Source organism: Amaranthus tricolor, chromosome 9 (genome assembly GCF_026212465.1).
Source record: "Amaranthus tricolor cultivar Red isolate AtriRed21 chromosome 9, ASM2621246v1, whole genome shotgun sequence".
In the NCBI taxonomy this organism is placed as follows: Eukaryota; Viridiplantae; Streptophyta; class Magnoliopsida; order Caryophyllales; family Amaranthaceae; genus Amaranthus; species Amaranthus tricolor.
Genome location: NC_080055.1, coordinates 11,293,659 through 11,316,704, shown reverse-complemented (window position 1 = coordinate 11,316,704; position 23,046 = coordinate 11,293,659). Strand labels below are relative to the sequence as shown.

The 23,046-nt window shown below is 33.1% G+C and overlaps 3 protein-coding genes across 3 annotated transcripts; 2 read left to right on the top strand and 1 right to left on the bottom strand.

Annotated features, from left to right (window-relative positions):
* The first annotated feature begins 1,349 nt into the window (after positions 1–1,349).
* On the top strand, positions 1,350–7,062 carry LOC130823847 (probable serine/threonine-protein kinase PIX13). Its single transcript, XM_057688652.1, has 6 exons — positions 1,350–1,632; positions 2,796–3,136; positions 4,991–5,126; positions 5,204–5,346; positions 5,722–5,845; positions 6,383–7,062. The coding sequence occupies exons 1-6, from the start codon at positions 1,545–1,547 to the stop codon at positions 6,760–6,762; spliced, it is 1,212 nt and encodes a 403-aa protein (XP_057544635.1). The 5' UTR covers positions 1,350–1,544; the 3' UTR covers positions 6,763–7,062.
* Positions 7,063–18,574: 11,512 nt separating this feature from the next.
* On the top strand, positions 18,575–19,383 carry LOC130823248 (serine/threonine-protein phosphatase 7 long form homolog). Its single transcript, XM_057687875.1, has 3 exons — positions 18,575–18,658; positions 18,737–19,159; positions 19,240–19,383. The coding sequence occupies exons 1-3, from the start codon at positions 18,575–18,577 to the stop codon at positions 19,381–19,383; spliced, it is 651 nt and encodes a 216-aa protein (XP_057543858.1).
* A 189-nt stretch (positions 19,384–19,572) lies between these two features.
* LOC130823247 (protein FAR1-RELATED SEQUENCE 2-like) lies at positions 19,573–21,955 on the bottom strand. Its single transcript, XM_057687874.1, has 4 exons — positions 21,476–21,955; positions 20,842–21,393; positions 20,154–20,249; positions 19,573–19,916 (listed from the first exon to the last, which is right to left on the bottom strand). Exons 1-4 carry the CDS (start codon positions 21,915–21,917, stop codon positions 19,573–19,575), a joined length of 1,434 nt encoding a protein of 477 aa, XP_057543857.1. The 5' UTR covers positions 21,918–21,955.
* Positions 21,956–23,046: the final 1,091 nt, after the last annotated feature.

The window sequence follows — 23,046 nt, the reverse complement described above, 5'->3', positions numbered from 1 at the left end:
GGGTAGCATTGTCTAAGTTATGCAAATCACCCCTTATATTACCGTAGCGGTGACATCTTAAGTACAAACTCACTCTAGAACGTCCTTCCTTTTGTTTATATGAAGCACGTGTAAATTGAAAACTAATTGTTAGTGCTATCGCATCAGCCCAAGCATGTAAATCATCAACAAAATCAAATTCTCTATCGGTAACAAATCTATCAGAATAATCTACATCATCCCTTAAGTTTTCAAAGTCCTGCAAATAATAATTATAATAACATTATCATAATATAATAATATATTAAAATATATGAGTAAATAAAATCATTTACTTTAATATTCAATACATAATAATAACCTCAAAAATAGTTATAACAAATAAGAAGAAATAATTTTTCAAAAAAATAATTAAACATTAAACAAATTAATCCCTCCAATTCAAATTTAATTATTATAATAACATTATCATAATATAATAATGCATTAAAATAAAATAATCAATTACAACATTTATGAAATAACAATAACTTAAAAAATAATTTAATTAAACAAAATACATTTTATAATTCGAAGTTTAAAAAAAAAAATTTACCAGTTGCACAAAAAGTGCGACTCCACCTAGGTCTTTGTGCAATTGGTATTATTATTATTATTATTATTATTATTATTATTTTAAATTTTCGAATTTATAATATTCAACACTATTACACTAATTATTATAGTAACATTATCATAATATAATAAATTAAAATTAATTAATTTATTACAACATTTATTAAATAATAACGACTTAAAAAATAAATTAATTACACGAAAGAAATTTTATAATTCGAAATTCAAAAAAATAAAAAAAGTAAAAATTTTTTTTGAACCAGTTGCACAAAAAGTGCGACGGGCCTTTTTGGAAATTTTTTTTTAATAAAAATTTCGAATTGATTAATTACTTACCGAATCGTTATCATACTTGTTTTGGTATGCCATTGTTGTTGGATGTAGAGTTCTAGCTTGTTTAAGTTAAAGTAGTGTTTTTAGAGAGTTTTAAGAGAGATAGTATCGTGTTTGAATTCGTATATATACTACAAGAACGCCTCTGAAAATTCAATATATATAGAGTCCCGATAATATTGTTATTAAGTGATAATAGTGTTATTAAATGCGATTTATATTTGTTAAACATATTTTAAGTGCAATAGCAATTTCGTAATTTTTAAGTTTAGGGGCAAACTCATAATTTCATTATAGGCGGCAATCTTTATGTGCAGAGAACTTTATTTTTTCATGATTTCGTCCTATGCATTTAATATATTTTGTCCTATTCTACCTAAAACTAAATGATAACATGTTGTAGTAGTATTTGTTCTATTTATGCATTACAGAGTAATATACTCGCTCCAATTGACAATAATTATTTTTCTTTAGCATTTCATCCTTCGTGTCTTTTTTTTTTTTTTTTTTAAAAAGTAAATAAGCAATCACACCTTTGCAAAATTGTGGTTAGTTAATTTAAAAGATGGTATGTAACAAAAGTTTTGAACTTCGAAAAAAATGCTAAAGTTTTGAAGATGGGTAATCTGATTGGTTGCTTTGGAGGAGGATCCGACCCACCCGTTTTACCTCCTGGAGCCGAAATTTTGACACCTACTTCTTCAAGTATTTCTCCCCTCTTCTTCTTCTGCAAATTCTGCATTATATTAGTAGTTTTTTATGGGTCGGGTCTAAATTATTTGTGGGTGTGTAAATTGTTTGATTAATGCTCTTATTTTCTTAAGTTTTGTTTTTTAAATCATTTATTGTTCTTATTTCATAATTTTTACTTTATTGGGGTTGAATTAGCCTAATTAAGCTTACTTTGTAATAATTATTCTCTTAAATGTTAATTAATATGATTTTGTTTAATAATTGTACTTTTTGTGTTTGATAAGCTTTCTTGGTGTTACTTTTTTGCATTGGATTAAATAAAAGTAATTACTTTTTTATGGGTTATTGTTTTTGTTTCACAATTACACCTCTTTTGGGACTCTTTGTATCACAATTATACCTCTTTTGGGGTTAAAAAAGCTTTCTTGGTGATTGTATCATTAATGGGTTATTGTTTTTTTCTCACAAATGTACCTTTTTTGATGTTAAAAAAGCTTTCATGGTGATTAGTATGATAACTTTATTATCTTACTTCATCATACGTGAGTATGATTATTATTTTTGATGGGTTATTGTTTTTGTTTCAAATTGTACCTTTTTTGGTATTAAAAAAGCTTTCTTGGTGATTATTATCTTACTTCATCATTATATGTGATTGTATTTTTGATGGGTTATTGTTTTTGTATCACAATTATACCTTTTTTGGGGTTAAAAAAGCTTTCTTGGTGATTATATCTTTAATGGGTTATTGTTTTTATCTCACAAATGTACCTTTTTTGATGTTAAAAAAGCTTTCTTGGTGATTACTTTATTTCTTACTTCATCATAAGTGAATGTGGCTGTAATTTTTGATGGGTTATTGTTTTTGTTTCAAATTATACCTTTTTTGGTATTAAAAGAGCTTTCTTGGTGATAATTATCTTACTTCTTCATTATAAGTGATTGTATATTTGATGGGTTATTATTTTGTTTAAAAATTGTACCTTTTTAGTTGTTAAAAATAGCTTTCTTGTTGATTATTATCTTAGTTCATCAATTTATGTGATTGAATTTTTTTTATGGGTTATTATTTTTGTATCATAATTGTTCCTTTTTTGGGTTAAAAAAGCTTTCTTAGTGATGATTATCTTCCTTTATCATTAAATATGATAGTATTTTTCATTGGTTTTTTGCAGGAACTTCTGGTATAAACACATCTAGTCAAGGTTTTTCGGAGAGTAGTTGTTCAGTAATTAGTGGGTTGTCATTTGGAGATAATGTTACTTGTGAAGAGTCATTTCCTAGTGGAGAATTGTTGGATAAACCCAATTTAAAAGTTTTCACTTTTGCTGAGCTGAAATGTGCTACTAAGAATTTTAGGCCTGAAATACTTTTGGGTGAAGGAGGATTTGGGAAGGTGTACAAGGGTTGGATTGATGAGAAGACTAATGTTAGTAATTCTAAAAATGGGTTGAAGATTCCTGTTGCTATCAAGAAGTTGAATTCTGGGAGTATGCAGGGTTTTGAAGAATGGCAGGTAATCAATTTCTTCTTATCTAGAACAATAAAGCAAAGTTTCAATGTTTTACCCTAATTTGTTCTCACAATCATTCTTTTGCCCATTCCCACTCAAAATGGAATATAAAATGAACTTAGGACTTTGCAACAAGTACAATTTGACTCTTTTTAAGGGTTTGGGAAAAAGTTGCTCCACGGGAATTTGAATGAAATGTGTGAATGAGATGAAAAAATAAGGAAACTGTATTAATTTTAGATGCGATAGATTTCCACGAGACAAAGGGAGTAATTTTGGTTAGTGTAAATTGATGTAAAGTATCATTCGTACTTTTGCGCAAATTTAGGAAAATGTAAGTTAGTGGATAGAAACTAAAAGTTGGAGAAAAAGATTGCTCCACGGGAATTTGAGGGAAATGTGTGAATGAGATAAAAAAAATAAGGAAACTGTAGCAATTTTAATGGGATAGATTTCCATGAGACAAAGGAAGTAATTTTGGTTAGTGTAGAATGTAGATTGATGTAAAGCGTCGTTCGTAACAAAGGTGAACCATAAATAGCTAAATACGAAAATTTGACATGTGTGGTGAACTGATCTGTCTAATAAGATAATGAGACACTTGTGGTAACATTAAAAGTTTACTAATCACTTATGTAATTTTGAACCATAAATAGCTAATTACGAAAAAAATATTGTGCAATTGTTCAATTTAGGTATCATTTATGATGCAATATTAGTAAAAGTTGTCAATAAATTAGGAATTTTTATGCACCTACTAGTACCAAGGAAGAAAATTACCTTTTAGAAAGTTGGTGGATGGTGGAGAAGTAGTTAATGTTGTCCTACCCAGATTTGTGACTTTGATTTCTCATGTATACTGTTGCTAATTGCTATGACCTGTTTTTGTAGTTGCATTTAATAAATCATGTTTATACCATAAAATAACGGTGTGGAAAAATATTGGATCTTTTGATCAGGTTCAATGATGCTTAATTTCGCCATTAGAGTCATGTTAAGAGATCATGTTCGGAAATAACCTCTTTGTCAGTGATAACACTAACAAGGGTAAAAGTTTTGTACATCCGACCTCTGGACCCCACCCTAGATGGGAGCCACTTTATGGCATTGGGGTAATGGAATGTTATTGTTAAGATATCATGATATTAACTCTATCTAATATATCTAATAACTGTTTTGATTTACTAACTAAGCCAAGATGATTGAGCTACCTTCATGCCAATTTTGACTAAGTTTTCACCATTAAAAAGAAGAGATTGTAAGAGTTTGTTCTTGAAGTTTTGCTTTGGTGGGGATAAAGTTTCAAATGAATTATGTTATGACGAAGCCAATGCAAGAAAGAAATAGATAACAAATAACAAATATCACACACAAAGATTTAACGCGGTTCACTAACAATGTGTTCGCTACATCTACCAAGCCGAGAGAGAACAAATTTTATTATTATGTTTCGAGAGAAACAAGACAAAGTAATCAGGTTAAGAGGGGTTTATATAGTTACCCTCGAAAATCTAAACAAAATAACATAATATTCTAGAAAGTCTAAACCTAAACCTTAGGTTTTAAAGTCAAATAGAAACAACAACTCCTAAACCCGCCTCTAAACAACTGCAAAGGAGAATATGGAGATATAATTCATATTATCACAAATCATCTTTCATATCAAAAATTGTGTATGTAAAACATAAAACTTTAGCGAACTTAGAGGACTAAGGAATAGTTAAAATACTAAATGTCAAAAATATTAACTTTACACCATAATAGTGCATCTAGTTTTATTCATTGTAAAAGTTATTTGAAAGGAGAACCTTCATTTTGCGATCATGTCTTATATACCGCTTCTATTGATATATGCAGTCGGAGGTTAACTTCTTGGGAAGGCTTTCCCACCCTAATCTTGTCAAGTTATTGGGGTATTGTTGGGAGGACAAAGAATTGCTTCTTGTGTATGAATACTTGCCAAAAGGAAGCTTGGAAAACCATCTATTCCGAAGTAAGTTTTGAAGTGATTGATTGTTGGTTAATTGTTTTATGGTCGGAAATGCTAGGGTCCTTTATATTTATATGTAGGAGGTACCTCCACGGAACCAATAAGCTGGAACAGGCGGATGAGCATAGCATTGGGAGTTGCTCGTGGCCTAGCTTTCCTGCATAATTCGGACAAACAAGTGATTTATAGAGATTTCAAGGCCTCAAATATACTTCTTGATGTGGTATTGTAAATGTTTATATTGTTTTCCTAGTTTTTGCTCGGCTTTCGTGACAATAAAAATGTTCAGTATAAATTGCAATCAACAATGAGAATGGAAGAACATCATCATTATCATCATACCCAGTGTTCCCGCCCATAGAAAAATTACAGGTAGAGTCTGGGAGGGAAGGAAAACGCCGCCAAAGAGTCCCTCAACTCGAGAATGGAAGAACACGACCTATAATTATTCTCTCATTACTTATGTTTAGTTTGTTTTCCTAAATTTTACTTGGCTTTTGTGACAATAAATGTTCAACATTTCAGATTTATGGCAATAGAAATGCTCATGATTCTCAGGTGTTCTTATGTTTCCCTTGATACTCTTGTCTGGATGCAGAATTATGATGCTAAGCTATCAGATTTCGGTTTAGCGAAATTAGGGCCTTCTGGTGAAAAGTCACATGTGACGACTAGAATCATGGGCACCCAAGGGTATGCTGCCCCTGAGTATATTGCTACAGGTAAACTAATGTTGATTAATATCTAAATGTCCTTAATTTAAAGGGCACTGTGCAGTCAAACACATCTAGTTGTGTACATGCCCACAGGCCACAAGGCCACAAACACATCTAGTTGTGTACATCTAGATTCTAGACCTAATAAGTATTGACACTATCATTGGATGTGCCGATAGCGAATAGGGTGATATTTTTTTGGTAAAGAGGGATCTCTTCATAGATTCTTGTGAGCTATGTTACTTGACTCTGGTACTGATGTGGGATATTGGTATGTGTCCAAGTGTCAGATACGTCTAAATATTAAATTTTACGACTAAATTGAAGTGTCTAAGTGCCATAACAATGCCCGAGCATTAAGGATCGGACACGGGTACATAAAGCAAAATGAAGAGTCCGAGTAACAGAGCTTCTGACCTTAGTATATGGTCGGAAGTGCAAGGAAACCAAACCCCACTAGGCCAAATCTGAACGTTGCTTGTGAATTGTGATGTTCAACAAGATTGTAGAAGTGTTGATTGACCATTAGCTGTTTTTTCGTAGGTTACTTATATGTGAACAGCGATGTGTATGGATTTGGAGTCGTGATGCTCGAGATACTAACCGGGTCACGAGCACTTGATTTGAACCGCCCAAAAGGGCAGCAAATACTTGTGCAATGGACGAAGCCTTATCTCTCGAACAAGAGTAAGCTTAGACACATTATGGACCCTCGGCTTGAGGGTCACTATTCACTCAAGGCAGCATTCAACTTGGCTCAACTCGCAGTAAAATGCATCCGACTTGATTGGAAAGCTCGCCCTTCCATGAAAGACGTGGTCGAGATGCTACAAAAGATTGAAGCCATCAAGGTCAAGGACGGTAGCCTTCGTTCTCCTTACCATCCTTTAGACAATGGCTCGAGGACTAAGAGGGGATCTTAGTCATCGAATGTGCTGTGGAACTGTTAAATGTAATCTATAGTAGAAGTTTGCTCATGAAATTATCCCAAAATACATGATTGCAATCTATTGTTTATGAGCTATTTGATTAGCATGTGTAGCAATTTTTTGTCACTGATGTTTATCATCACATCATGTTAGATCAGAAATGGTTTAGTTTAATGAATGTATTTTGAATCTAATTATGGATTGTTAGTGTTACCTTGAGCTTATTTTATACTCTCTCTATACCTTTGAATTTTGCTACGTACGTTATATATAAAAATATCTCACAGCCATTTGCGTAATGTACTACGTAACGTCCAATATTAATGGGTTTTCAATGTCGTTCTTAACTTTTTATGGTCTTTAGGTGAAGTAGCGGTTAAAAGGCCTCATATAAACAAAGATTATTTCTTCATGTTTTGGAGTCGCTTTCCTCCATAAGCCTTTTTTCTTAATCCATTGCCAATTCGGATCACTCAGGGTACCAGCCCTAAGTGCGAATGTGCGAATTTACAAGAGCTTCATTTTAAGGTTGTATTGTGCAAATTGGCTTTTTTTTTTTTTTGATTTCTTTAAAATTTTAAAAATGAAAATTTTGGTTATGTATTACCTCAACTTGTCATTTATGTAGTCAAATTCATTGCTGCCAAGCTTTTAATTGAAAGAAGTTGATGTGCTAGTGTGAATTTAGTGATTTTTAGAAATGGAAGATTGTTAGAAGGGTTTTAAAGGGTTAAAGTGAATTTAGTGCGAAGGTTTTTTTTTTTTTTTCCTTAAATTTTGATCCCAATAATGAGGAAAAACAAAAAAATTCACAATGTTTTTTGTTATGTTCTGAGTGGGAATTTTTTAGAGGAAAACTTTGTTCACCAAACAAATAAGAAGCTGACATTTGTCCAAACAACTTTTTTATTTTTTAAATTGGCCTTTTTATTTATACATGTATTAAAAATATATATGTATTAAAGAATAAGAACTAGAGGGTGGGAGAAGTCGAGAAAGACCTAGGAGAACGTGGTGGGAGCAAATCAAAAGAGACTTATGTGAGTTACACCTCTCTAAGAACTTGACTAGAGATAAGTAATTAAGTATAATTGGAGACGCTTAATTCATGTTTTAGACTACTGATACTTTTCTTGCTTACATGTTTCTATTCTTATTCTTTTTCTATTTAGATCATCACTTAGTTACTCATTTATTTATTTTTACTATTTTTAACGGTAATGGTCCAACTTGTATTGTAAGATGCAGGCTTGCGGGTCCAGTCTTACTTACTCTTTCTCGTTGTAAGAATCTCACTATATGGGTGTCTGCATGAGCCGAGAGATTTTCTGATCGTATTTTCCTTTATGGGTATGAGTTGTCGTCTTTCATCCCTTCTCAAAGCATGAGCATAGTTTCCATGATTAGGACACATTGATTACGATGAGAGTAAAGATGATGATACTAATGGTCATAAAATTTTATGTTCTATAATTAGACATCCATTTTGCTATATATTAATATGCTTAAAATTTTTTTTTTTGAATTTATATAAATTAGTATTTAGAAAGGGGTGAGAAAATATTTTTGATTTTCATTGATAGGATAAATTTTTTATGTCAAATTTTTTTACGGAAAAAACTGATATGAGTGAAAGGAAAAGTGTAAAAAAAGATTGGTTACAATTTTTTTGGGTGTTACTAAATATCGCCACCCCTTTTCATTTTATCGCCACCCCCTCAAAATTACGTATTTGCCCCTGGAGTTTAAAAAATTACAAAATTGCCACTGCACTTAAAACTTAATTAATAAATATAAATCACACTTAATAACACTATTAACAATTTAATGCTGAAGATTTGTCTATATATATCGAATTCTGAGATGCGTATGAAGTACGAATTCAAACACGGTACTATCTCTCTAAAAACTCTTAAAGAAGTTGTCACCCGTAATTGGTTAAATATGGCTAACGAAAGCGACTATGAATCGGATGCGGTACGTAAATTTTGCGATTTAAATCGTTGGAAATCAAAAATAAATAAATAAATAAATCACACAAAACTGGGCGATTGAACCATGGTTCAATTGCACAAAACTGGGCGACTGGATCATGGTTCAATTGCATAAAACTGGGCGACTGAACCATGGTCCAGTCGCCCAGTTTTGTGCGACTGAACCATGGTTCAGTCGCCCATTTTTGTGTGATTTGTAATTTTTTTTATTTTAATTTACGTATTGTTTTTTTTAATTATTATTAATATAATTGTTGTTGTTTTAGTTATCGTTATTTATTATTATTATTATTATTATTATTGTTGTTGTTGTTGTTGTTGTTGTCATTATTATTATTATTATTGTTGATAATTTTTTTTAATTTTTTTTAATTTTTTTATTTACGTAATTATTATTATTATTATTATTGTTGTTGTTGTTGTCGTCATTATTAATTTTACTTTTCATTATTTATTTATTATTATTATTATTATTATTATTGTTGTTGTTGTTGTTGTTGTTGTTGTTGTTGTTGTTGTTGTTGTTGTTATTGTAGACATTAATGTAATTAATTTATATTATTTATATTTTAAATTTGCAGGAGTTTGAAAACTTTGGAGACAACGTAGACTACTTCGGTAGCTTTGTTACGGATAGGAATTTATTTTCATAGATGAGTTACATAGGTGGGCCGATGCGATAGCAATAACAATCGGTTTTCAATTTACACGTGCTTCTTATAAAAAGAAAGAAGGACGTTCTAGAGTTAGTGTCTATTTAAGATGTCACCGCTATGGTAATATTAGGGGTGATGTACATAATCTAGATAATACTGCCCGACCTGTATCTAAAAGTAGAAGTTGTGGGTGTAAATTTTTGATTATAGGAAGTAGTCGTAAACCACCAGAAAGACCTTGGACGGTAAGGGTGCGTCCTGGTGAAAAAGGAAAACATAACCACCCGTTCTTAGTCTACAGAGATGGTCATGTAAGGGCGAATAGGATTAATGTAGATATTCGGAAGCACATACGACAGCTTAATGCAACCGAAATACAACCGACCTTTATTATGAATTCTATTAAAGATAATTTTCCTGATTTTTATGCTAGTATGAATCAAATATATAATATTAGGCAATCAATAAGGAGGGAAGAGATGGAGGGTAGGACTCCCCTTCAACACTGTCTTCATATGGCCACAAAACTTAATTACATGGTCTGGACAGACTTGGATATCGAAGGGCAATTAAGCTCAGACATAGGCTCCTCGAACAGATTGGTGATACCGATCTGCCACTCCGCCTCCGAAGGCTCAGTCGGCAGAGAACCTTCAATAGAAATGCCCAATATGCGTTGCACGTCGTGCAACATAATCGTCATTTCCCCCCATGGCATGTGGAAGGTGTTCGTATCCGGATGCCACCTCTCCACGAACGCCGATATCAAAGCACAGTCGATGTGCTGGTGCATAATGTCCGGTAGTCGGTCGAGGGAAGTGGCAGGTAGAACATCGTTCAGCGCATCGGACATATCCCTCAGTCGGATGATGGACTCCACCGGTCTCTTCCTAATACGGCAATCCAGAATCGGAGGCGTACGCTCGGAGCCGTCAAAAATAAGTTTAGCTATGTGCCCGCCATAGCTAGGGATCAGTCGCGTATCTGTCGGCCCCCCGGGCTGGGGTGATGTCACTAACCAGTCTGTGTTAGCGAACTGTGAGGGCCTGCTTGAAACAGTCGTATTATTAGAAGATTTCATTAGTCGTTTTTAGTGCCTAATTTTTCTTATATATTTGTTCTTTACTAATTATAATTTAATTAGTGATGGTAGTAATTTGAAAAATCTCTACGATGATTAGAAACTTGTTAATTCGTAACATGATTATGAATCGTGACAAGTAACGTGAACTTTGGAGGTTAAACTTAAAGTTGAGCAACTACCCATAACAGTTCGAAAAAAAAAAATTTAATTTGTTACCCAAGCATATTATGTAACCATGATGGGAGTAAATTAAATATTTTACACATATACAATTGATTTTTAAACATAAAGTACAAGTTAGATAATTTGTTACATGTACAACAATTTTTACCCAAACTTTAAACTATCTTAGATAAACCTTTCTTATACCATAATAGACCAAATTGAGGACAAAAAGCACTCCAAATCAGCCCCAAACAGCAGCTAATATGGCTGTCCCAAATCCCCTTAGTAGCTCCTTGTTCACTTACACACTCAAGCCAATCACACTACCCAAAACCCCTTTTGTTCTACCCAAAGCTTGTGCATCATTACAAGCATGCAAGAGGCAAATATTTGAAGCAAAAATACTCCATTTTCTGAATAATTATTCAGCCATAAACCCCAACACATTGCTCCCAAGTTCATCCATGAACAAACACTAGAATCCTTCAAACTTTCAATAACTAGAACACCTTCTTTTCTCATCAAATCTCCTTCAAAAACCCATCTAAAACTTCTGAAAATTTATGTTTATAAACTCAAATCTCCCATAAAAATAATCTTCATCTTAAAAGCTTTCCATAGACACCAAACTTGAAGAAATCCACCAAGTATAGAGTAAGTTATGTTCATTTCTTTATTCCACTAGTTTTGTTAAAATTTGTTCATGTAAAACATTTTTTTACATGAATCTTTCTATAAACTAAGATCATTATAAAATGAGTATTTTATCTCTAAACTAAGAAAATCATCACTTATAAATCTATAAAAATAGGCCATAATAGAAAGTAAGAAAAGGTATTTCCACAAACATATAAATTTTGTTACTTAAAGGATTCAAATAAAATTATGGGACTTAACTAAGTATGTTGCTCAACATAATAAGTATACTCCAAATATATTAAAATCATCACAAGTATTAGTCTAACAACTCTAACTTGGAAAAATTAAGTGCATGTTAGAAATCCAAAATTATTATTGATTTTTGGATGAATGCAATATGTTTAGTTGAAGAGTTGGAGTTGAGACTTGAAGGGCAAGGACCCGAATTTAGAATCGCTTCTAAGAACGCGTAGGAGCTTACGGAATAATTATATAGGCTTGGAGTCGAGGTATGTCACATGGGGTGATTTTTAAAGGATTTAAGAACAAGTTGGGAAAGTTTGTGTATAAACTTCTTTTAAAAAAAATAAAAAAAATTCCCAAAGAGAAGTTCTGAAATCTTGAAAAATGATGTCAAAATGATAAATTTGAGTATGGAATAATTTATTACATGTATTATTATTGTGGGCATCATGCATGTTGATTTTATAAATTATTGTATGTTTAAAGACATGTTTAACACTACTTTGTGAAAGTTATTGTGATGGAAATGATTATATGAATTTAAAAATATTTGAAATTCATTTTAAAAGAAATTTCCAGTAGCTATATGTTAAGAAAAATTTTTTGGATACTTTTTGTTGAGATTATTCGTTAAAAAGATATTTTAATGGATTTTAAAGTGTTAAATACTCTTATTATAAAACATGGTATTAGATGAACTCTTCATCATCAAAAATAATTAATAAAAACATATTATAATGTCTCCAATAAGATTTGGCCAGAATATATTTAGTTTGGAATTTTTTTTATAATTTTTGAATAATCGTTAAATTGTTTAACGGTAAATTGTAAAATGGTAAAATATAAAATAATTACCAAACAAAGACATATGGACTTGAAATTTTTATCACATACTCATATGGACAGTAGGTAAAATTGGTAAAAGTTTGGGAAGGTTTCGTTGACATTTAAGGACCTTAATAATTTTTACTCGGTTATTAATAATCGGTAAGTTTGAAAACGGTAAAATATAAAATAAATACTAAATGACGTCTTTTGGACATGAAAATTTTATGAGACACTTATATAAATAGTAGATACATGTTCAAAAATTTATATGGATTTTCGTGACCATATATGGACTTAAATAAATTTTATTCGGTTATCGGTAAAATAACAATATTAATTATTAAAAATACTCCAAATGATTTTTAATGGTTATTTAAAATTTTTTACCCCTTAAAATAGCTTCTGGAATATCATATAGTTTTTATAATATTTTATTCGAACTCAAATAATTTTAAACCTATTTTATTCTATTTATAGATAAAATGTCTATACAAAATAATAAAACATCATACATGATTTTTATAAGTTTAAATGGCCTAATAAACATGTTAAATGACTTCTGGAACTTTGGTATAATTTTACAAAATAAATTATTAATTATTTACTAATTTATCAAATTAATAGAAAATGTTTATTTATTAAAAAGTGTAATATTGTTAATTAAATTTGGGTAAAAATAGATCTATATCAAAAATTTATACTTATATTAATAACCTACTGCCTCATAGTATAAAATAATTTTAAATTAGATGGTTTATAAATTTTACGGAATTAAGACACCATTTAAATAACGGTAAATACCCAAATTGTCGAAAGTAATTGTAAGATCGTTATAAATTCGCATAACCAATTATAATCTGATGGGACAACCTTAAATTCATTTTAAATAAGGTATTATAATGACTTGATTAATTTGGGCCTTGTTGGAGAATTAATATGTACTTTGTAAATCAATTATCGATTTTATTACCGGCAAAACTATCTCGTATTTAAGAAAATAGTGTTTAATGAAATCTTCTGTCGTAATGATTTATAGACTTATGAATCATATTCTAGTTGTTTTGAATGAATTTCAAAACCCTTTAAAGTTATATTTACTTTAAGAAGGATTGAAACGAAACATTTTAGTCGTTTCCTTAAAAAAAAAGTTGTATTGAACTTTAATTACTTTTTGTTACGATGCATTTCCATACATGCTAGTGATGCCCCAATATAATACAAAGGTTATGTTTAATGATATGATTATGCTAAGCATGTTTTACCCATGTGGGAAATATTATGATTTGATTTTGCTAAGTCGCAAATAAAGTATGTTTTGCTATGTGCAAATAAAAGATGTTTATCATATTGAAAAAGTTGATACTTTTGACTTTCAAATGCCAATAAAATTACAAGATATATATGATGTACAAAAAAATGTTTTAGCCTAAATGGCGGGTACATATGCCACAGCAAATGTTGTGTGCATGATTAAACAACTCACTAATGCTGAGCGCGTATTGTTTACAATACCAATGTGTTACACTTGCCGGACATGTCGCGGACGGTAGACCGACTACCAAACGAGTCACAGGATGACTCACAGAGTACCCATGTAAACTTATGATATGAGTTTGAAATTGATTTGGATCTATAGAGATCTTATGATTTATGATGAAAAATGAGAATTTGAAATTACTATAGAGCCATTGAACTGGATTTGAATCATAATATGATTTATCAAATGAAAAAGCATATTTCAAAATGAATTTACTCATAAAAAAAAAAAGATTCTAATAACTTGTTTGACGGATACCAGTGTGTTTATACTCAGCCTTTTTGCTGATACTATGCTTTGTATGTTTTTCCAATGGTTTTGTTTTTAGAGTAAACCCCTATGGCACCTCGACGGAGAATGGATATGCGAGCGGAAGTTGAACCCGAGTTGGAGTATGACTCCTCTTTTGTTTAGATCTCTTTATTGTATTTGAGAGACTATTAGTTTAGATTTAGACTATTTTAAGGATGTAATTTAAACTTTGGACTTATTTCGATTTGGTTGTAATTTTCCTATACAGTTAAGACTTCCGTTATATTGCTTGGATATTGGTTTGATCTTTAAGTAACCCCTTAATTGTGTTGGCAAAAGTAAGCTTCCGCTTTATTAATACTAAATTCCAGTTAGTGTTTGCTTTCATAATTCGAGGCGGTTACACTGCTCTCCCGTGGCGGCTCATTATCGACGAAACTACGTCCTGCGCGCTCAGATGCGACAGAAGAACTCGGGCCGCCACGGGCGAATCTGCCATCGGGGCCCCGAACAACAGTCCAGTGCAATGGGCGAGAATCAGGACCTTGGAACTGAACATCATCAGCATCATTATCATCATCACTAGAAACCCCCCAACTACTTTGGAGGCTTCTAGCCTGGTCATCAAAAGGAGTACGAACTTGGTTCAGCGTACTCGACCGTTGGGCCTCACTGTGTCTGGCAGCCTCTTTCTGCCTAGCCCTCCTAGCAGAACCCGTTACCCCCCCTCTCATGCTGGTCCACTCTGAGTAAGGTAGGCCTAGAACTATTACCTCTCAACAATTGTCTAAAAAAACCCTTTCCTTTTCCTTGATTGCCAGCCATTTTCTACAATTTTTGACAGTTTCATTAAATATTAAAAATAAATGAACATAATCAAACTTTACGTTACATTAACCAGATGAGCAAAAAACAATATTAATTTTCTAAATCGACAATAATCATAAAAATAATAACAACATTAACAAAAGTAATAACATTAATAATAATCATAACAATAATAACACAAATAATAACAATAATCATAACACTAATAACAAAAAAAAATGTAAATAACATTAAAGGATAATATAATAACAATAATAATAACAACAACCACTATAATAATAATATAACAATAAAAATAATAACAAATAATAATAATAATAATAATAATAATAATAATAATAATAATAATAATAATAATAATAACAATAATAATACAAATAAAAAAAAATTTCTAAAAAAAATAATAATAAAAAATTAAAAATAAAAAAAAAACGAAAAAAACCAAACAACAGCAATAATAAAAATAAATTTCAACACAACATACAAAGTTTATTAATAATAATAATATTAATTATAATAAACATATTTAAAATAATAAATTGATAATTAAAAGAAAAAGAATAATTTAATATAAAATTAATAACAATCACAAAAATAATAAAAAAATAAAAATAATATCAGTAATAATAATAATAATACCAACAAAAATAAAATTAAAAATAACAATAATAATTATCAAAAACAAACGAAAAAAATAAAAAAATTAAATGAATCGTCCAGATCTGGGCAATTGGACCCCGGTTCAATCGCCCCATTTTTGGCGATTGAACCGGGGTCCAATCGCTCAAATCTAGGCGATTCATTTATTTTTATTTTTTTTAATTTTTTTAAAAATAATTTAAATTCAAAAAATAAAAAAAACACAACAAAAATAATAATAAAAATTGTAATAATAATTATAACAAGCATATTAACATTAATAAATTTAAAATCAAAACATAAAAATATATTTAATAATAAAAACAATAAAAATCACAACAATAATAACAATAATGATAAAATTATTAAAATAACAGTACCAATAATAATAATAATAATAATAATTTTTCGTTTGAAAATTTAAATTAATTACATTCGAAAAGAAATTACCTCAATTAATTGTTTGCGGATTGAACTTAGTTTTTTCTCCAACAATTTGCTTTTGTAAGTTGGTTTTTAAGTGTGGTAGGAAATATTTTAGTGAGAATGTGGTATATATAGAAAATTTTAGGTTCAATGCAAAATCGTTATTTTTTGATTATATAGGGGCAAATACATAATTTCCTCAGGGGTAACGATAAAATAAAAAAAGTGGCAATATTTAAGGATTGGGTTTCTTTTTCCCAATCCTTATAATTCGCCACCCTTTTCATTTTTTCGCCACCCCCTAGTAAATTACCATATTGCCCTTGATTTTTGAAAAAATTACAATTATGCCATTGAAGCTAAAATTTTCTATATAAACCACAATCACACTAAAAATACTTTCACTACAACTAAAAACCAACATACAAAAGCAAAATTTGGGAGCAAAAATTAAGTTCAATCCGGAATTTATCAATCGAGGTAAGTTATTTGTAATTAAATTTAATCACGGAAAAAAAAAAAATATATTATAGGAGTCGCCCAGATCTGGGCGACTGGACCCCGGTTCAGTCGCCTAATTTTAGGCGACTGAACCGGGGTCGAGCCGCCCAGATTTGGGCGACTCCTATTATTTTTTTTTTTATTATTTTTATTTATTATTAAATAAATGTTTATGTTTTGTATATATAAAAATTTTTGTTTTTTAATTTTTTCCTTATATTTAAATTTAATCACGAAAAAAAAAATAAAATTAATGGAGTCGCCCAGATCTGGGCGACTGGACCCCGGTTCAGTCGCCTAATTTTAGGCGACTGAACCGGGGTCGAGCCGCCCAGATCTGGGCGACTCCCTTAATTTTTTTTTTATTTTTTATTTTTTCCGTATGTATTTTATTAATTTTATTATTATTAATTTAATTATTATTATTATTGTATTGTTATTTTTGTTAATATTAAATATATGTTAATGTTATTATTATTAATATTATTATTATTATTGTGATTGTTAATTTTGTATTATTAAATATATGTTAATGTTGTTATTATTAATTTTATTATTATTATTGTTATTGTTATTTTTATTTATTATTAAATATATGTTTATGTTTTGTATATATTTTTTTTAATTAAATGTTAATAATTTTTTGTTTGTTTTTTGTTATTTTTTTCCATATTTTATTTATGATTATTATGTATTTAGAAATATTATTATTTATAATATTGAATGAAACCGTAAAAAATTGTAGAAAATGGCTGGTAATCAAGGAAAAGGAAAGGGTTTTTTTAGGCAATTGTTGAGAGGTAATAGTTCTAGGCCTACCTTACTCAGAGGGGACCCGCATGAGAGAGGGGTCACGGGTTCTGCTAGGAGGGCTAGGCAGGAAGAGGCGGCCAGACACAGTGAGGCCCAAAGGTCGAGTATGCTGAACCAAGTGCGTACTCATTTTGATGACCAGGGTGATAGCCTCCAGAGTAGTTGGGGGGTTTATAGTGATGATGATAATGATGCTGATGATGTTCAGTTCCAAGGTCCTGAGCCTACCCCATTGGACTGGACTATAGTTCGTGGCCCCGAAGGCAGATTTGCCCGTGGCGGCCCTAGTTCTTCCGCCGCATCTGAGCGTGCAGGAGGAAGTTTTGTCGATAATGAGCCGCCACGGGGCAGGCCCTCATAGTCCACTAACACAGACTGGTTAGTGACATCACCCCAGCCCGGGGGGCCGACAGATACGCGACTGATCCCTAGCTATGGCGGGCACATAGCTAAACTTATTTATGACGGCTCCGAGCGTACGCCTCCGATTTTGGAGTGCCGTATTAGGAAGAGACCGGTGGAGTCCATCATCGGATTGAGGGATTTGTCCGTTCAGCTAGTCGATTTTCTACCTTCCACTTCCCTCGGTCGACTCCCGGTCATTATGCACCAGCACATCGACTCTGCTTTGATATCGGCGTTCGTCGAGAGGTGGCAGCCGGATACGAACACCTTTCACATGCCCTGGGGAGAGATGACGATTATGTTGCACGACGTGCAACGCATATTGGGCATTTCTATTGATGGTTCTCTGCCGGCTGAGCCTTCGGAGGCGGAGTGGGAGGTTGGTATCACCAATCTGGTCGGCGAGCCTCTGTCTGAGCTTCGACGTAAAGGTTCATTCACCAGCGGATGCATAAGCGTTGCTGAACTGATGCGGCTGTGTCATAGGTCGCATGCCTTGGATACCCAGACCACAGCGTACTACATGGCTGTCATTGGCTCTACCTTGTTGGTGGATAAGACCAGGACTGGCATGCGACCTCACCCGATAGTTGTCGTCAACGACGATGAACAGGACGTGGCTTGGGGTGCGGTGACTTTGGCGTTCTTGTACAGGCAGCTCGGAATGGCATCTAGGGCTGGTTGCAAGACCATTGCTGGATGCCTCACATTGCTCCAGACATGGATCTATGAGTACTTCCCCGCTTTCCGCCCTCATCCTCGCCGAGATGATGTGCCAAACACGACTAGGGCGGAGATGTGGACGCCGAAGAAAGTAGGTCGTGAGCTGGACAGGTTGATATCATTCCGCAAGGTTCTGGACTCAATGACTGAGACTCAGGTATTTTACATTACATTTTGTCATGCATGTTGTTTTTTATCTGTAGGACATTTGTTTTTTAACTTGGCCTGTAAGCAGGTTGAATGGACTCCCTATAATTGTGGAGCTGCTGCGTTGCTGCATGAGCACCCACGCACCACAGTCATCGGGGGTATCACCTGCTTTGATGTTGTGGAGGTGTATTTGCCGGAGCGGGCATTGCGACAGATTGGGTTCGTGCAGTCTATTCCTCCAGCTCCTATGAGACCAGCCAAGGCTCTTCGACCGGCACACGGAACCTACTCCGTGACCTTTCCTTCTTCTGCTGCTGCATTTGTGGAGGCGTGGAGTAGGTTCCCCTACAGTGGCCGCCTTGTTGAGCAGGGACTTCGACGGGCTACTGTTCCTTCAGAGACTGAACCTAATTACGTTGAATGGTTCAGAGTTTGCTCGCACCCGTACATATCCCGAGACGAATTGCTGGCTTCCGGTCCTGGTCCTGGTCAGAGCAGATCTGATTACGTGAGTTTTATTATAAATTTTTTTTCAAGTTTCTTTTATTTAATGATTTAATAACGCACATTGTACTGTTGTGTTTTCAGTTCGCGAAAGAATGGGCCAGTCGATTCTCTCCAGTGGCAAGACTACCTACGCGGCTTGCGGATTTGAACTCCCGTCAAAGACATGCGTTAGAAATATACCTTAATGATTGTAGAGAATTATATGATCAATGGCATACTGAATAGTCTGTACTGAAACTATTTTACATTATTTATTGCATTTAATTTCGTCAATGATTGCATTTAATTTACATAAATATACACACTAACCCACATCACACAAATACATGTATATTTGTCTACCAGCATTATAAATTCCTCCTATTAATCAAAGAAATAAATAAATTCTTAACAGCACACACTGTAGTATAAATTCTATGGAGTATCTAAATTTACAGCATCGTCAGCGGTGTTATTTGTTGGTGGGGGTGCCCCGCGTAGATTATTCCACAGCATAATCCTCGTAGTGAAATTTGTGTCAAGATCTTTCGCGAAATTGTCAGCTGCTTGTTTCCAACGTGGGTGGATCGGCGGCAGAGGGGATGAATCATCGTTCATAAAAAGTTGAACAAAATGATTTCGATTAACCCAAAGTATATGTATTAGTTTATTTACACTTCTCGCGGCCTGTGATTTTCTTAAAGGAAGAATCAAACAGTTGTTTAATGAATCACCGTTAGAAGAACCATAAAAAGCAATGGCAATGTTAAGAAACGTTGCTGCAGAGTAGAAAGCCATCGGTGCATCGAACCAGTGCATGAAAGGAGCAGGTCCATCGGTGTGTGAACCTACTCTGAATATTGACTCGTCTAGTGACTCATGAGATAGATACAAAGTTAGGTATTGCGCTCTGTTCATTTGCATTTCCATACTCATAGCACGTCTTAAAATAGGCCATGCTTCCTCGCCTCCCAGCTCTGTGACAGCAATTGCTCTAAATCCACAGTTACCATCACCTAACACATCAATCCAGTCGAACAAATAAGGAGGAAGCATGAATGGGATGTAATCAGGCCATGGAAACTGTGAGAAATCACGACCTCCTGGATCATCTACAATAAATGTAAATTAAGTTAATATAACCACAATAACAAATAATTAATGAAAAAAACTAAAAATTAATTCAATTACCGGATAAGTTGAAACTGAACTTAATTCCTATTGAAGATTGCGTCTCTCGGCCACTAGATCTGCCACTTGATCTCCCGCGGGAAGAAGATCTAGACCCTCGACCACGAGAAGATGATCGGCTATATTCAAATGAACTTTTTCTCCTTCTCATGGTTTTACTAGTGCTTGGTCTTCCCTTTCTCGGTGGACTAGCGTAAGGCTCAGGTATATCCGCACCATCTGGGTGTAATTCATATTCAAGTACCTCAGCCATTCGGCGAACAAAAGCGGGATCAGATTTAAGGACTTCATCGACCAGAGATTGAAAGTACTCTTTGTCATTGGCGTTCGCGTTTCGTACTTCTTCATTGGGTTCGTCTCCTACCTCTGTGTACCTCAAAGTACTCCAGAATTCATGAATGTCATCCAAGTACAAAGCACCATGTGATCCAATTTTTATTTGTAAATAACATGCACACGGCAATCCATTGGTTTTTAGAAGTACACAACCGCATTTGTTCAATGCAAAATCACCCAGTTCTAACATGCGGTTGAACTCATTCTGGATCTGCTCCAAGGCATAGAGAGACACGTGGCGATATAGAGGTCTAAAGAAATACTGTCGTAGCGTTCTTGGTACAGAGGTCATGGATTCCTGTAGCGATTGTCGGATTTTAGCTTGTTGATTTGTAATCTGTGCGTGCGCCCTTTTGAAAAGGGTATCGAATGAGCTATTACCGCTACCAAGGTAATACTTAAAAGACGAGTGTTGGCTTTCCACTCTGCTGGTAGTATGGTTACCCAAGTGTAAACAATCATTCGTCCACGCACGCACAAATTTCTCTCTAAGTGGAATCCATGTTCCAGTCAAATACCGAACGACCCTTCGGTTCCTAACCGACCACGTACTGACGATCCCTTCCCATCTCTTTTCATATTCCCGGATTGTAGCACTTTCAACCAAGGGGTTCCATCTACTTTTCCTAAATATCTGCCCTTGTTGATTTTTCTTGCCGCCGCACAACTTGTCCACCATGTTCTCAACATCGTTGCCAATATGCCAGGTGCATAACAAATGACGTACATCTACATTAAACAAAACAGTGAACGTAATTAAGACATTATCAATAGATATAACCACAATAATGAACTCACAAAGCGTTTTTACCTGGGAAGACGTCACGAATAGCTGCAGATAAACCTTCGTCACGATCGGTTACAATGACGCTAGGAGTCTGAGCACTGCCGAAAATATCTCTCAATCCCTGCAGCACCCACGAGTACGACACAGCCGCCTCATCTCGCATCAAACAAAACGCAACCAAGAAGTTGTGATTTGTTGGCGTCATTCCGATGACTTCACATAGTGGCCACTTTGATTTGTTCGTTTTGTACGTTGTATCTATCAGCACAACATACGGCCACGTACGTATCATTTGGATTGAAGTAGGATTTGCAATTAAAAGTCTGCTCAAGTGCCCGTCATTATCCAACTCTGTCCAGACCACATAATTATGTTCTGTGGCCATATGAAGACAGTGTTGAAGGGGAGTCCTGCCCTCCATTTCATCTCTCCTTATTGATTGCCTAATATTATATATCTGATTCATACTAGCATAAAAACCAGGAAAATTATCTCTAATAGAATTCATAATAAAGGCCAGTTGCATTCCGGTTGCACTAAGCTGTCGTATGTGCTCCCGAATATCTACATTAATCCTCGCCCTTACATGACCATCTCTGTACACCAAGAACGGATGGTTATGTTTTCCCTTTACACCAGGACACACCCTTACCGTCCAAGGTCTTTCTCCTGGTTTACGACTACTTCCTACAATCATAAATTTACACCCACAACTCCTACTTTTAGAACCAGGTCGGGCAGCATTATCTACATTATCTACATCACCCCTAAGTTTACCATAGCGGTGACATCTTAAATAACAACTAACTCTGGAACGTCCTTCTTTCTTTTTATAAGAAGCACGTGTAAATAGAAAACCGATTGTAATTGCTATTGCATCGGCCCAACTATGTAACTCATCTATGGAGATAAATTCCCTATCCGTAACAAAGCGACCGGAGTAGTCTACGTTGTCTCCAAAATTTTCAAACTCCTGCACATTTGAAATGATATAAATTAAGTACATTAATGACTATAATAATAATATTTGGATTAATAATAACAACAACAACAACAATAATAATAATAATAATAATAATTTTAATAATAATAAAAACATTACGTTAACAAAAAAAATTTAAAAACATTTAAAATAAATAAATAATGACAAGAAAAATAATAACAATAATAATAATAGTTATAACAATAATAAATAAATAAATAATTATAACAATAATAAATAAATAAATAAATAATAGTTATAACAATAATAATAATAATAATAACAACAAATACAACAATAATAATAATAATTATAACAATAATAAATAAATAAATTACGTAAATTAAAATATTAAAAAATTTAAAAAATAAAAATATCAACAATAAAAATTAAAATAATGACAACAACAATAATAATACTAACAATAATTATAAAAATAATTTAAAAATACATTAATACGTAAATTTAAAAAAAAAAAAAAAAAAAATAGCAGTCGCACAGATCTGGGCGACTGACCCATGGTCCAGTCGCCCAGATTTGTGCGACTTGTTTTTTTTTTTTTTTTTTTTTTTTTTCCTTCGAACGGCAATTTTACGTACCGCATCCGACTCAT

Excerpts from the sequence above, each read along its gene's own strand:
- LOC130823847 (XM_057688652.1), top strand. The coding sequence starts at position 1,545 with ATGGGTAATCTGATTGGTTGCTTTGGAGGAGGATCCGACCCACCCGTT. Across the intron at positions 3,137-4,990 it reads AGGGTTTTGAAGAATGGCAG|TCGGAGGTTAACTTCTTGGG; the intron begins GTAATCAATTTC and ends TGATATATGCAG. Across the intron at positions 5,127-5,203 it reads GGAAAACCATCTATTCCGAA|GAGGTACCTCCACGGAACCA; the intron begins GTAAGTTTTGAA and ends ATTTATATGTAG.
- LOC130823248 (XM_057687875.1), top strand. The coding sequence starts at position 18,575 with ATGTGGACGCCGAAGAAAGTAGGTCGTGAGCTGGACAGGTTGATATCA. Across the intron at positions 18,659-18,736 it reads ACTCAATGACTGAGACTCAG|GTTGAATGGACTCCCTATAA; the intron begins GTATTTTACATT and ends GCCTGTAAGCAG. Across the intron at positions 19,160-19,239 it reads GTCAGAGCAGATCTGATTAC|TTCGCGAAAGAATGGGCCAG; the intron begins GTGAGTTTTATT and ends TTGTGTTTTCAG.
- LOC130823247 (XM_057687874.1), bottom strand. The coding sequence starts at position 21,917 with ATGAATCAGATATATAATATTAGGCAATCAATAAGGAGAGATGAAATG. Across the intron at positions 20,250-20,841 it reads CAACCGCATGTTAGAACTGG|ATGATCCAGGAGGTCGTGAT; the intron begins GTGATTTTGCAT and ends CATTTATTGTAG. Across the intron at positions 19,917-20,153 it reads CGACTGGATTGATGTGTTAG|CAACGTTTCTTAACATTGCC; the intron begins GTGATGGTAACT and ends TCTACTCTGCAG.